A 16437-nucleotide genomic window follows, 5' to 3' on the forward strand; every position below is an offset into this window, starting at 1 on the left:
AATTTTTCCTAAGGAGCCGTCAATTGACTTGGTGTTGTGGCATTTCTGTATCCTCCTCCCTTCTACTAGTGATGGTCTAATTTTGGGGGCCAACAGAGGTGAGGCAAAGAACCTCACCCCCCCACCGGCACCAAGGCCAAATTTGGGGGCCAACAGAGGTGAGGCAAAGAACCTCACCCCCCCACTGGTGCATAGGCCTATCCACAAGTATGGCTATATGCTGGACCGGTAGTCAGTGACAGGTATGATCCAATTGCAGTGGTATCAACCTAAGACAGGAGGCTGACGCCTAGAGGTCAGTTCATCCCATGACGGGTAAGAACCTTATGTTGAATTGGACAAACCTAACAGGCACGGTCCCTAGCCACATTGCTTGTTGCTTAATTAAACACAAGGGGGGAGATGCTAAGAGCCACAGCCAAGTAATATGATGCATGGCATTTTTGGTTGAAAGGTGATGCCAGCAAGCCATTGAGACGATATGATTATGTTAAAATTTGCATTCATATGGATATTGGACTCCTGCTGTCCACCTGGGCCTGCTATGGGACTCCTGGAGAGTTCCCATTGGTTGGGGAAGTGCGGTAGGAGCGAATTCCAGAGGAGGAACTTCCTCTTGTGTTCCGGGGATCCGGGAGAATGCCACGTGCGTCGATCGGCAATCTTCCCGGGAACTTAAGGGGCATTGGCGGCAGTTTCAAAAAATAAAGTTTGTTCCTGCTTGAGTGGCTCGTGATTTTGTGCCCAGCCAGACTGCGGCATCCCACAAACATTCACATCCATTATAAAAAGAATAGATGTAAGAGGCTAATTGGAGTTATTTAGGTAGCTTTTCCTTCTTCTGAAAAGATAAGCCTACAGCTTTTTAAGCTCTTAGTATCAGTTTATATATTTAGAAGTCCTGGGTTCATAGAATGTATGTAAGGAACAGGGGAAGAACTAATTTTATATCAAGAAGGCCATGAAAATATAATATTGGTAGGAAAATATTTAAACCCATAGTTGTAAAAAAGCAGGTGTGTGTACTTTTGGAGAAAAATGTCAAATACATGGTTTAGTAAAAGGACAGAAGGAAGTCAAAACTTCTTTACTGCTCCTCTTGTTTCTAATGTTTGGCTATTATCCTCCAATGTTCCCAATCAGCATATTACAACAAAGTTATACCCTCAAGGTTGTATATAAAGACAATACATGAAATGACCTATGACTTTCAGGTAGACAATGATCTACTGTATTAACCACAAGTTCTTTGGGAGCACATTTTCTAAATGTTATGAAGTCATAATTACTTTTTTCTCTTCATATAAAATGCTTCATTACAATCTGATCAATATCTGGTGTTCTAATATGCCAAGAGAATAATTCTACTGAAAAAAATGAAATGTAAATCTGACAGAATCTGTTCTTGGTAAACCTATACTGGCTTCTCCTCTTATACACACACACACACTCTCTCTCTCTCTCTCTCTCTCTCTCTCTCTCTCTCTCTCTCTCTCTCTCTTTTCTGCTCAGAAGCAATAAACTCAGAAGTCCGTAATTTCTAGAAGTCCCTCCCCTGAGCATTCCTAAGGAGTTACTAGAATGTCATTCAGATTTTCTAAGCACATTAACTCATCTGTTTTAAGTCAGAGGCTGCATGTCAAATATTCATGGGCCCCAGCAGACAACAGAAATAAGGGAATGTAGCAAGTTATTTAAGAAGGAAGAAGAGAACTTGTACCAGGACTGAAGGGGCAGTGATCATTTGGCTCCAGCCAAGTTGTTACCATGTTGGACTCCAATCAGTGTTACAGAGCTTTTCAATTTTTCAAGAAAATAAAAATATGAAACATATTTCAATGGGAAATCTCCTTGTTTTTAAGTGTCAGTAATTACTTTTAGAAGATATCACACTGGGCCAAAACATATCAATGGGCAGAATTCTCTGAGTCCAGTCTTGTTCTAAGGTTAATAATCCATTTAGGAGTTTGTTAATGGGGAGGTAGTGCAAAGACAAGAGTTAAGTCAGAAGGGGGGTTCCAATCCCCTCTTGCAATATTTATTTTTATTCATTCCAGTCTAAATATTATCTTCCTTGATTCAGAGAACAAAAGTTAAATAAGACCAGAGTGATTACAAAATTACAAGACAGATGGGGCTGGGGTTGTAGCTTAGCCGTAGAGCGCTCACCTAAAACGTTAGAGGCCCTGGATTCGACCCTCAACACCAAATAAAAATAAATAAAATAAAGGTATTGTGTCCAACTACAATTAAAAATAAAAATAAAAAAATTACAAGACAGAAAAAAATGTAAGATACTCTTTATTGTTCCTGCTATATAAATAATGTCGCAAAAAACACAAGATTTTTCCTCTTACCCTTTTCTGAGTATACAATATCCACACAACATAAAATAGTATGCAGTATTCGTCTCTAGATACAAGACAGCTTCACTTAAAAATCTAAAAAAAATTTTCAAGCCCTGACACTCCCTCTTCTCTCTATCTTAGCTAAGACACAAATTACAAATGAAGCCAGGCATGATGGCACAGACCTATAATTCCTCAGTAATTCCAGAGGCTGAGGCAGGATGATGCCAAATTCCAGGCCAGTCTAGGCTATTTAGTGATACCTGTCTCAAAAGCAAAATAAAAAAGGCTGGCAATGTAGCTCACAGATAACAAGCCCCTGGGTTAATCCCCAGTACCACACACACTCATACACACGAAACAAATCATAAATGATCACTTTGTTAAATAAACTTTAGCCACATTTCCCATTCTTTTGAGCCATTTTTCCTTTTTGGAATTATAATCAATGGAATCTCTTTCTTATTTTTGTGTATTTGTTCATTGTTTTCTTTGAGAAAGCGACATACTTACACAATGCCTTCTCATTGTTTGCAATTATTTCCTAGAATTTTGAAATAGTTATGAAAATGTAACAACTATTCCCTGGGTTTAAAATACTTAGGACAGTAAAATAAAGTGACAAGCCATACTTGTATGTTCCTACAATGGCCATTATACACTTGTCCATAACCACAGAATGTGCAATAGTAAGACTGAATTCATACTAAACCACAGGCTCTGGATGATAATGGTGTGTTAACACAAGCTCACAGATTATAATAAATGTCCCAAACTATTGTGGGGTGTTGGTAGTGAAGGAGGCTAGAGGTATGAGATGAAGGCAAAGGAAAACTATTTTTTGCTCAATTTTTCTATGGATATAAAATTGCTCTGAAAAAAACAGTCCATTTAAAAGGAAGAAAAAGAAAAGGAAAACAAAAAAACTTAAACCAAGTTAAATCCCAATGGTAAAAAAACAGGAACTAACTTTTGAGTTTCTCATGTGACTTATGCAACAGGGTATCTCTACACACTAAGAAGGAGTGCTCAAACCAGGCCAGAAGAATTTCATAACTATGCTCATGTACAAGGCAATCATAACACTCTACTTTGTGTTAAATCCAAAACAGACAGGGCAGCCAGGCTTTGGAGTTACATACATCAGCACTTAGAGGCAAATATTAGTAGGGAGAATTCAGTGTCCAATCAAAAATATTCCTAATTTCTCTTGTTCTCAAAAAACATGATATGAACATTTAGATCCTTTTATGTCTTCTATCTTGGCAGTCTTATATGCCTTTGCTCTTGTCCAGTAGAGAATATTAACAAGATATTACAGGATGAAAACCAAGTTTAGACATTTCTTAAATTTATTGAATTCTTACTTGGGAGAGGAAAAAAAAATATCACAGGCTTAAACAACTGTAAGATAAAAGAACAAATAATTGCAAATTATTACAAAAGTAATTTCTGAAACATTTTTTTTAGCTACTGCTAACAAAATTTTAGTGCATCTTAAAGTTTATATTTTGATAAGCAAACATTAAATTACTGAAGAGGGAAAAAAAGTTACAATTAAACAGTACAAGATTATAATGTAGTAACTGAGCACAGCCAAATAAACAGCTATAATTATTCAAGGCTGCTTTTGCTATATATCTAGTAATTAAACAAGAATGTGGATTATTTTAACACTGCACAGTTAACCAAAGTTAGCAAATTCAGCAATATTAAAACTGGGCATTAAATAGTATTCAACATTACAACAGAAACAAAATGAGAACTTCTAGAATCACAACTCTATTCATATGAAAGGAATGTACATGGATGGTAAACAAATAAATAAATAAAGTGACAAGAGTGACTAACACTGCATCTGCATCTTCACAGCAGGAATACAGTAAATGAGTAAATGCTCACAGGGATTTTGCTGAAAATGAGAAAAAATACATTTCACTCTGCAGTACGATTTTTCTAATTTCTCCTGTTGCTCTAATTCTCTTGTGTTGATGACAGGTGGACAGGGTTTTTAAAGGAAAGTATTTTTCCTACCCTGAGTATGGATGCATCACATTTTTAAAAAATTCTGTGTAAAGTTTTCTTTGAAAAACATAAAATGTAAAGTGATATACTGCTGGGAAACTGATGATATTAAGTGGAATAATATTATCTAAATAATTAAGCAGACATTTGAATCTGGACTCTGATGATGAATGAAGATTACACTTGGCATTTAAGAAATATGCCCTAACATCAAAGTCACCTAATGTTAAATGGGCAAACTATCTTTCACTTTATATATGGTGCACTTAATAGGGAATTAAATTCTCCTAACAGCAACATAAAACCCATATGTAAGCAGAATAAATGTATTATGAATTGAGTTTAATTTACATCAAATATCTAGAAAGGTAAGTAGAACATGTTTCAAAGTATAAAGATATCACATATCATCACTGAGTGAACACTCTCAAATGTTTTATAACACCATTAAATCATATCAAACCATCCAATAGATAGTTATCTTCATATGTAATTTATAAATGAATCATCCTTTGAATAAATCAGGAAATATTTTCAGTATCAACATTACTAATACCAAAAATGTAAATGTAATTTAAACTTGGCTTAGGGAAAGAACTACACGAAAGACTTGTATTCTTTTTTTTTTTTAAGCTATTGCTAACAAAATTTTAGTGCATCCTAAAGCATATTTTGCCAAGCAAAATAATATTCTGAAATAATAAAGGTCTGAAATAATATTCTGAAAACTCCTTGTCAAAGGTGTCATTCACTTTCTTTCCACAGTTGGCAGGACAATTTTAAAATGGATAAGCAAAAGAATTCAGTTCATTGCACAACACAATTTTAACAGTTCTAAAGACATATTTCATTAGGACCAAAATGAACAGAATGGCAATATTACAATGTTACCATATAAATATGTCAAAACCAATTTGTAATAAAATAAGACACAGCTATCCTCAACACAAGCTGTTCTGAAGACTGAGCAACCAAACAGATCTAGAGTGTCTCTGGAAAGTCACAAAGTGCTTTTAAAGAAAGTTTAGACTGTACTTAATTAAGAGATACTGCTCTATTCTCAAACATTTTCTCTCTATATAAGTATGCTGAACCCACACCTCTTTTCACACCTATCAATAGTTAATATTTTCTCTATCCTCCTGCACTGAATTGATTTAAGTATGGAGTTCCACTATTATTACCACACATGCTAATACCTAATGATTGGCCTGTCATCAGGTAATTGTTAAATAGGGGAACTCTGAACCCAGCACAGCTCCAGCAAAAAAAAAAAAAGAAAGAAAGAAGAATATGAGGAAACCTTACTTCAAAGTGATTATTCTATTAACAGAAATAAGCATTTTCAAACAGAGTTTTACAAAACTACACTATATTATCATGTTATTTTAAAAGAAATTCAGAACTCAGTTTTGCTGTTAATCAAACCCATACATACATCCAAATTACTAAATCAATTTGAAAGTTACTTGTAAAACTGCAATCTAAACTTGATAATCAACTAATCTACCTTACAGTTAACAAAAGCAAACATTCCTGGTCCTAACATTTAAAACTCAATCCAGTGCTGCCTCAGACAGAAACAATTCTGGTTATACATTTCCTGCTTTTTCACCTTTAAAAATACTTGAAAAACCTTTAGGAAAATTATGTTTAAAGCCTCCCCTGTGTCTGTTATTTTAAACTGAGAAAAACCAAAGCTTACAATACAACCTCAAAATATTTAAATAGCTTTTGGCATTTTTCTTAAAAAGCAAATTTGAGTCTTTCATTATAAAACACATTTCTCTACCATAATTTTTAATTTGAATTAATGTAAGTGCCCTGATTTCCTACTCCCTGGCAGATGCTATGTTTTCTACAGCTTCCAGAACTGTCAGTGCTCAGGACAAAAGAAAATGCAATGGAACAAAATTAAAGCCCCCACAGAAAGTGACTCACCCTCAATTACAAAATCCACTAGTAGAAGAACCCAAAACTTACACATACAAACACACATACAAAACCAAGACATAATCTCAGTCCATGTCAACTTGCAGTTTTTGAAGACAAAGTATTAGGAAATGGAGAGCCCAGAAAAATCATGTCAAAACTTTACAAAACAGTAGACATATTTCATTGAAAGATGGAAAATCCCCATTTTTCTAGGAAAAAAAATAATTCCTGATAAAGGAGGGAGTTTTTTTAAAAAATTCAACAATGAAAACCATTATTAGGCTCCTCTGAATGTATTTCCATATTTAACATTAATTTTAAAAATTTGAATGTTTTGCAACCTTAACCTCAATTATAGAATAAAAGACAAAAATTTTTACTGCACAATCTTCATAAGCATTTTATTTTGAAGCACCTTTTTAATGTTAAATAGTGTGTTTCTAACTAAGAAAAAAAATAAAAAAAGAAGAAGAAAAAAAACCACTGGCAAGATTCAAGTTCTCCTTTAAACACACACACAGATACTCACTTTCATGCCAGGACAATCAGCAGCACTGGCAGATAATGTCCTCTGATGGAAGGCTGGGAAAACTATAGTTTTTGATGTTTACAAAAACCTAAGACACTAAAGTTTTTTACTAAGAAATTAAAATTTGGGGAAATCAAGAAACTTCTAATAGCTAATCTATGTTAATAAAACTGATTTTTAAAAAAGCAGGACCAAAGCCTATGAATCTGCTGAAATCAAAAAAGGCTCAATTTTACTTTTGACGTCAGATAGTCATTAGTCAGATACCATTTGTATGCAAAAGAGCAAAACTCTCTTTATCATGGAAACTCCTCCTCAGCCACCTCAGTGTAGTTTCAAGCAGCACTGTGTGTATGCAAAAAGAATGCTGTTAGACAATGCCCCGAAAGCCTCCCAGTTGACCTTCCTCCACATACACGTTCTTAGGGTCCTAACACACTACACAACCATACAGAATAGGTGAAGATAATATTTTGACAGAGATTACAAAAGTATGAACTATATACACTGTGAGGACAGAAAGCACTTAAAAGCTATATTTACTTTCCTCCCATTTTACTTAAAACGTTAATATTAACTACTCAAATTTTATCCTAAGTATGTTTATCTGTTTCTTCCCCTCCCAAAACAAATAATAAAATATACTGTTTGGGGATTTGTTCTATGCATTTTCCAAGAGCCAATCAAACAGAGACTTGCATCTCTCCTCAGTGGAAGCCTTTTCCACCACTTCGTAGTATTTAAACACAGCCTGCAGGACGTCTCCCACTTTCCATCCTTTTTCTTGTAATCGTTTTGAAAGCTAAGAAAGACAGATATGTCAAAAGTTAGGAGAAAATAATTTTATAACAAAGTTTTTATTTTATCATTAGATAAAACAGAATTCTACTGCTTCCAACTAAATATCGTTTCCCAGTTATACTAAGATCTTATCCTCTAAAGCACCACCCCTTTACCCAAATTAAACATTACCCCTTCCTGCCCTTTATAAATACATCTCTTCCACAGAATGAGACTGGGACTGCTTGGAGACACAACTCCACAAACCTCACCCCAGGGACAGTCTGTGTGGGAGTGCAGAGGCTTACTCTCTACAGGAAATTCTTCACCTAACTAAATACATCTGCCACAACCTTAATTAGGAACATAAAATAATAAAGACAATGTCAAACTTAATAAAAGGATGTGGATTTTCCTTCCACAACATATAGTATGGTTTTATTCTGGAAGACACACTCCAGCCTCAACGGAAACAAGGTTTTCTCAGTTAAGAAATGTTAATGTCTCAACACAAAAATAAATAAATACAGTTTTAAATAAACTCTACTGAGGCTAATCAGAACATGACTTCATTTACTTTTTTGTCTATTTACTCTATAAGTTCTTAAGTTTTGAAAGATCAGTAATTTAAATTTTGAAAAGCTACTTTAATTTTCTGTAAGTAAATATGCTTATCCTTTTTTATTTTTAAGTTGTTGGTGGACCTTTTTAGAATTTATTTATATATATGTGGTACTGAGACTCAAACCTAGTGCCTATCACATGCTAGGCAAGCGTTCTGCCACTGAACCACAAACCCAGTCCCATATTTATTCTTTTTTAAAAAACAGCTTTATTGAGATAGAATTCACATACAATTGTGTTTAGTATAGTCACCAAGAGGAATGCAACTATCACCACAATCAATATTAGAACATTTTTCCTCATAATATCAAATGGAAAGTCCTACCTGTCAGAACTTACTCCCCATTTCTTCCTAACCCCCTCTATCCAAGGCAACCACTAATCTATTTTTGGCCTCTGCAGATTTAATCTACTTTGGGTATTTCATATAAACAGAATCATAAATTATGTGTGGTCTTTTGTGACCATCTTCTTTCACTTAGCATAATTATTTTAAGGTTCTACCTAAAATGTTTAATGAAATGTTTCACTATTTCATTACTTTTTATTGACAAATAATGCTCCAATTCGTGAATATATCACACTTATCAATTCAACAGTTGATGGATACTTAGGACATGCCTACCCTTTACCTATGTTGCTAAGGACATTTGTGCACAAGTTTTTGTGTGGATGTATGTTTTCATTTTTCTTGCACATACACCTCGTAGTAGAAATTGCTGGGTAACATGATAATAACTGTATTCAATTTTCTGAGGAACTGTCAGGATGTTTTCCAAAGCAATTACATCATTTTAGATTCTCACATCAATATATGAAGGATCTAATTTCTCTGCATCCTTGCCAATTCTTGTTATTACCTTTCTGATTATATTCCTCCTACAGAGTGGGAAGCTCACAGTGGTTTTGATCTGTGTTTATTTACCTAACAGCTAATGAAGCTGACCATCTTTTCACATACTTGGCCACTATAATTCAGATTCTCTGCCCATTTATTAATTGGATTATCTGCGTTTTTTTATTAAGTTATAAGAATTCTGTATATATGTAGGTAAAGACTGTTATGTTATCAGACATATAATTTGCAAATTTTTTTCCATTCTGTGAGTTGTCTTTTCACTTTGTTGATAAGTGTCCTTTTAAGCACAAAAAAGTTCTTAATATTGATCTATTTTATCTTTTTCACTTATGTAAGTGGACTTTTATATTTTTTGTTTCTATATGATTATCTCTCATTTTCTATTTATGCTTATGGTAATAATGTTTGTTTGTTCTACTTAACAGTGTAAATATCAGAATTACTAGTATATCATGCATAAAGACACAAAATAAAGTATTTCTATTATCCTCAGTATCATCAAAGATATTCTGTACTTGCCTCTTAACTGCTTCAGCTTTTAAAAAAATGTATGCCTACCTGCTCAGTTCTAACAATTCTCCTACCCATACTTTCCCCTTGATAATTCATCTCCTGAGCACTCCTTTCTATCCTATTTTCTCTTTCTGCTCCAAACAGAAACCTACACTGAAAAAGTCTACTGTAAGTAAAAATTATGACAAAATACACACATAAAAAAAGTATATATATAATGTCTTCTCAAATACTTCTTTCTCAACAATATCCTCCTAAATTCTGAATCAGAAAATAAGAGTAACTGGAGTATTCCGTTTTTGTTATTATTGATCCACCTAACTTGGTTATTCACTAGACTATTTTACACCCTATAAAATTAAACCAAAGTTTTCTTTTTTTTTTATTGTTGGTTGTTCAAAACATTACATAGTTCTTGATATATCATATTTCACCAAAGTTTTCAATAAAGACAATTATGGAGGGAAAAAAGTCCTTAAGACTGTAAACTGAAAATCTTGATGAACAAGTGCTTAGCACATACTAAACACTCAATAAAAATATCTTATTTAAAATTTTATTGGCTTTTGAAAATGAATACTCGGGAAACTAGATTATCAGAGAAAGAATCTTATTAATTATTAAGAATAATTATGAATCAAATAAATACATAGAATAACTCAATCTTTCATAGGAACCCATAAAATGCCTATCAATGGCATGTTAGTTGGAGAACTTAGTGCATGCCCAGCATGAAGCTAAGCATTTTGCTTTTTACAGTTATTATATTAAAATTTTGCAAACCCTGTAAGGTAGATTCCATACTTAAATTTCCATAGTGCAACTAAGGAAACTGAAAATTAGACTGGTTAATTTCCCCACAGTTATATTGCTGGAAAGTAGCAGAACTGACACCTGAACCCAAACTGCCGACTCCACAGCCTAAGCATATAATCACTTTGCCAACAGGTATCTTACTAGACTAACAAGATGACAAGAACATTATATACTATCAAATGTATCCTCACAACCACTTCATAAGATAAGTACTTACTAATACAAACTCCTTCTTTGAAGAATCATGAAAATAAAGCTCCGAAACTTCAGCCTCAGAAGCAACAAGCCACTGAAGAATAATCCTCAACTGGGGGTCCACTGTGCATGGCTCCATGTCAATGTTTGTGATTAGCAGAATCTTTCCATCTTGCTCCAAACCTAATACATTTAAACAATATGAAGTGAAATTCATCAATTCAACTCATAATACTTTGGTTTCCAAGTATATACAAATATATTTCAATGAATGCTTTTCTTAATCGTACCATACTATCAAAAAAATATTTCTCTGAAAGGGAAAAATGATGCTAAAAAAAGGAATAACTTTGATCTTTTAGTGACAGCACAAATGTGAAATACTATTGTAAGGTACTGAATTCAAATACTATATATGTCATAATTTATGTCAAATTATGACTCACAGGTAAAAGGAGAGAAAATAAAGCTATCATTGCAATCAAAATAAACATGAAACAGAAACAATCTGAAAGAAAAACAGCAAACCGTGGTATAACATATTATATCCTAAGTACTATTCTAAATTTTTTTTATATATAAACTCCTTTAATCCTCACAAACACCCTATGAAGTATCATCACCTTTATTTTACAGGTAAAAGTAAGTTTTCAGGCCAAAAGAGATCCAGACTCTTACAATGTAAAATGACTAAGCCAGGATATGAACACTGGCAATGTGGCTCCACACTCAATCACTTCATTCTTTAGGCAAAATAGTGTTTGTGAAGTGGGTGGGAGATGTCATATGTAACCACTTAAATACCAAAAGCCAGACCATGAAATTTTCTGGTACAGCCTAATATAAAAAAAGGTGCTGCTCTCAAGTTTATTTTCTTGTTTAATGACAATTAGGTTTTTAACACAAAGGTTTGTTGCCTTAGGATTTCCAAAATTTTTAATCTTTCTGTAAATCCAGAGAAATATGTCCTTTAACAAATTTGAAAAAGTTAGCTATAACTTTCTATGTAATGAGAAATACCTATGATAATCTTAAAAGCTGAGTAATGACTAACTTGCATATAATTAACCTTCTTATTTCTACTGACTCACAAAAGAAATCCAAAACAGTCTGGGTGGTGTCAAAAGAAAATTTTTAAAATGAAATTCATATTTATATAAACTTCTATCTCTTTCTGCCTAATAATTCTTCAGTAAAGTTAGTTATGCAATACTGAGAAATACTTACCACATGCATTTATACCATGTATATACAGCCTTTGGAATAATTCTGCTCACAGGTGTTACTTGGGAAAAAGTACACAACTTTTATAGACAAAGCCAATACATTTTTAGTAAACAAAAATAAAGCAAGCATTACCTAGCCTATTGCTAATTCTAAAAATACTGTTCTATGCTGACTTTATATTTGATGAGAAAAACTTTCTAGACTTCCTATAGGAAGAATGTCTAATACACAAAAGACAATAAAATCAATAATAATCTTAAATATGATGATTTTAGGTTAAAAAAGGGATGTAACTTTCCCAAACAAAGACACTTGAAGATAAAGCTGATTGGAAACTCAACAGTTTTATAAAGTACATTTCAAGAAATTCTTTTCAGCATTTTCTCAGTTTGCCTACTTCTAAAGAAAGAACAAAAATCCACTGGTTCAAACAGCATAAATATATTTTATTTATATGTGCTACTCTATAGAAGATGTTATTAGTATTTTCATTTTTCAGGAAAAATAAGATTTGGGGGCAAAATTAAACAATTATCTGAATACAACATAAACTCCATTTCAATGTGAAAATTTTCTAGATTCACAAGGCATTCTAATATATGAATTAAGGAATAAAAGCCAATGACATCTAGTATTGAGATATGTGGAACTATATTCATTAAGGAAGGCTTTAATATTTTCCTCTCATATACATATGCATGAGTATAGAACTGGAATTAAAGAATAAATAATTACCGAGGCACTTAGATGTATCTTTTCACTTTTACTTATTCATGCCAGTCTGGCATGAAACATTAGTTCTAAAAATTACCAGTTTGGAAGGAAAATACTATGAGAGTAATATGCCATAATTATACCAAATTATAACATAAGGATTTTAGATCTTTATATTTTGAAAATGACAACAATGTGGAGAGATTATCACATATTTCTTCTCAAATAATTGAATAATTCTTTAAAAATAGTCCAGTCTTAACACCAATGAGTACTTTACTAGTGGCAACCAAACAATACAAACTTTTCAAAAGGACCTATACCAGGGGCTGGGGACATAACTCAGTAGGTAGAGTGCTTGCCTCACAGGTTCAATCCCCAGCACCACACACACACACAAAAAAAAAACCCCTAAATCCAGACAAAGTATCTGATGAAGATGCACAAATACAAACTGTAAAAGACTCCTCCAGGAAATCTTATACAAAAAACAAGCAAACTCTTTGAAAAAACAAACTGTCAGTTACCTTCTACATTGTCCTCATGATCTTCATCTTTCTCATCTTCTCCATCACTTTTTGAAGAAAATAGCAGCATTTAAAAAAAAGGGGGGGCTTAATTAATAATTAATAAACTACTTCTTGGAAATGTAAGAAATGAATGTTACAATAGGACATATGACAATTTGGAAAGGGGAGAAATGACAAAAAAAGGAAGCATTGCTTCTCACATCATTTCATGTTAAAATTTGAACTGCAAATGATGCCTAAAGTTATCAACAACCAAGAAGTCCTAACTTACCATTATGTTTAGAGCCAAGTAATTTCTTAATAAAATTGAATTTTAAATAATTTAAAGCTAAACTATTCTAATTTGATTTTAGATAATATGGCATTTGAATATTATAGAATTCATAAATAATAAAAAATTAGCACTTCTATTGGTGCCACTTACATATATTTTTAACACAATAAAAACATTTTTCTATGCTTTCATTATGTATAAAATAAAACTACATACAAAAGAAAAAAAAAGGAAAAAAGAAAAGCCAACAGAAATCCTGTAGGAAGCAAGCTCTTTTTAATGAAATAATAATTGGTAGAATGAAAAATAGCAAGCAGAGAAACACATGCATACAGTCACACATTTTGCAATTAGATGTCAGTCATGTCTTAGCATAGTTGAATTGTTTCATTAGATGTAAATTTATCAAGCAGAATCATGTCAAAATACAGGAGAAAAGCAGGTTGATAAATACTGGTACTGTAACCCACATTCTCTTTAAGAATATGACATCATGCATTAGTGGTGAAAGACTCATCAGTTTTTAAGTTTCTAGACTGGACCAACCTGTCTGATGTTGGAAAGGATAAATTGTCCTCATACAAATCTCCTTCTAAACCAAGACTGCTCCAGCTACTGCTGTTACCATTACTGCCGGAGGAAGAAAAGAACAGAGCTGAACTAGTAGTGAATAGTTAAGACCACCTTGGTTTTCCTTGGAACAGCTTCTGTCCTTGATAATTGTGCATGTCCTGAAGCTGCCACAATAGAGTAGCATCCATCCACTGAGCGGACGAGAGGTCATCACTGCTACTCTAAAGAGTACCTGACAGGATCAGAGACTCAAAAGTTTTTTTCTTTTTCCTCCATACATCACGTAAATTATTCTAAGCTTACAATTATTTTGCAAACAAAGACAATAGAATGATTTTCAAGACAGGAAATAAATGGATGATGAAATTAATTTTTATGGCTAAACTTAGGATATAATTTGTAAAAAGGTAATACTTTTCAGTTTGCATAGTTTAAAAAGAAAACAAACAAGATTAAGATTCTTTCAATTTTTTAAATAGAGTTAAACTACTGGCTTACTACAGGTTTGGGTGAGGAATATGGAGGAGACAGAATGAATAAACCAAAACATAGTCTCAAATAGATGTTGTTTTCTAGTTTTAAAATATTCTTATTATGTCAATTACCTTTATTTTTTACATTATGTGTAATTCAGTAGGTGGCAAATAACACACATTTTCTTCAGAATAAAGCTAGAATAATCAAGGCTTAATCACACTTGTCTGATTCACCAGTCACTGATACCACATTCAGATAAATTCTTACACTACCTAACCAAAAGAAGAAGAAAGCAACTATATTCTATAACTGCAGCAAAGCAATTTTTTTTAAAAAAGCAACGATGTTCAGAAACAAAATTAAATTCAATTTTTCAGATTAAAACCTTCAACATGCAATTTTTTAAAAATTCTAATCATTCCTAATTATTAAAATAATTAGTAAGCACATTAGTTTGCAGTGATAAGCGGCTATATCTCCTGATATTAGGCTAGGCAATTATAAAAATAAATATTAATACAAAAATGAAATTTTGCTTCTAAAGAAATTAACATTAAATCATTACATGTGCATCAGTAAATATTGACAAGGTTACCAAAAAAGGATGATTACTTAAAGTTCTAACAGTTTCCAATCAATCTCAAATAATTTACCTATCTATATTCATACTAATAGCATCAAATTGTCACAAACCATAATATATTACAGAACAAAAGTTAAAACTGAGCAGTATTTTAACATACGTTCAAACAAATATAACTCTATTATAAAACCATTAAAACAACCAAGAGTCTTATCCATGCAGTCTGTTGTCAGACAAACTAAAAATGAGAAAATATAGAAATATAGAATGGACAAACAGCTGTGTGCCAGAGAAAGAGAAAATTAATGATTTCAAAAATTGTACTTACATCTATCAATAGTATTATTAAACAAAAACAAGTTACTAAATTAAAATTCTTATTCATAGCCTAATAACAATAATGCTTTCTCCATTTAATTAAAATAAAAATCTACCACCATAAGCATTAGATGAACATGAAAACAAGTAACAACTAAATAATGTAAAGACTTAAACTTCAAAATCTCTGTCACCTCATCTCCTCCACCCTTTTGCTCCTCAAAATGGGTCTGCCTTAAGATCAGTTATTTATAAAAGACTACTTCTAACTTCGATGACAATATAATTTTTCATCTAACTTGGGTACTTGAAAATGTAAGAAGATACCATTAAAAATTATACCAAAACAGGAGAAATAAACCAGAACTGGCCTGAGTAAGCTGGAAGATATGATCACCCTCCATCCCAACACTGGGGGAAAAAAAAAAATCTTCACATAATAGACTATTTCATTCTTGAAACAATTTATCACTTCCATCACATCCTTTTCTGCCTTTTCATATTTCCTTTGTCTAGAACCAGCATACTTACACTCTCATACCAATGGTAGTCAAGTACAAAACTCTTAATTGTGGCTTTCAGTCATAGGAAGTCTACTATTAATTCTATCACATCTCATACAAAATATTTCAAGAATTCTGCAAGTTCAGCCCCATCTCTTAACTAGTGTAACACATAACTTGTAACAATCACAAACCACTTGAAATATTTGAGATTACAGACCAGTTCTCTTACTAAATAATAATACAATCCTCCTAAACACATATGCAAACCTGAAATTACTGTTTCTTTAATTTGTTGTCATTTATTTTCTACCTAGAGTGAAAGTGCAAGGTGTTTATCTCCCATCTTGATCTCTGTATATAAAGGAACAGTACATAGAGCAAATGTCACCAAAAGATACAAAATGTAAAGCAATCTATCTTTAGATTCCAATGAAATCATCTAAGAGACTTATCAAGCAAGTAGATTTTCAGGACTCTCTACTGACCTAATAAATCAATCTCTGAAGGTGAGGCCCTGGAAATTATGTCCAGCAAGCACACCACCAACCCAGGATGAGCCCCACAATCTTTTTCTTTCTCCCAAATCTTAATACCAAATAAAATCATTATTA

At 32.7% G+C, this 16437-nt stretch overlaps 1 protein-coding gene across 7 annotated transcripts in view; it reads right to left on the reverse strand.

Moving 5' to 3' along the window:
- Nucleotides 1–4694: 4694 nt before the first annotated feature.
- Akap11 (A-kinase anchoring protein 11) overlaps nt 4695–16437 on the reverse strand; it is a 47512-nt gene continuing 35769 nt past the window's right edge. For 6 of the 7 annotated variants that reach the window (XM_046454096.2, XM_058582603.1, XM_046454094.2 and 3 more), the window contains 4 exons: nt 13916–13999; nt 13093–13139; nt 10647–10807; nt 4695–7639 (listed from right to left, as the gene is read on the reverse strand). In XM_046454096.2, coding sequence (XP_046310052.1) covers nt 7499–7639; nt 10647–10807; nt 13093–13139; nt 13916–13999 — 433 coding nt within the window. In that variant the 3' untranslated portion in view covers nt 4695–7498. The remainder of the gene's footprint in view (nt 7640–10646; nt 10808–13092; nt 13140–13915; nt 14000–16437) is intronic. The other variant, XM_046454097.2, reaches the window with a different exon arrangement.

The sequence above is a fragment of the Marmota monax genome, unplaced genomic scaffold (genome assembly GCF_021218885.2).
Source record: "Marmota monax isolate L192 unplaced genomic scaffold, Marmota_monax_Labrador192_F-V1.1 WCK01_AAM20220418_F8-fsc00011, whole genome shotgun sequence".
NCBI lineage: Eukaryota > Metazoa > Chordata > Mammalia > Rodentia > Sciuridae > Marmota > Marmota monax.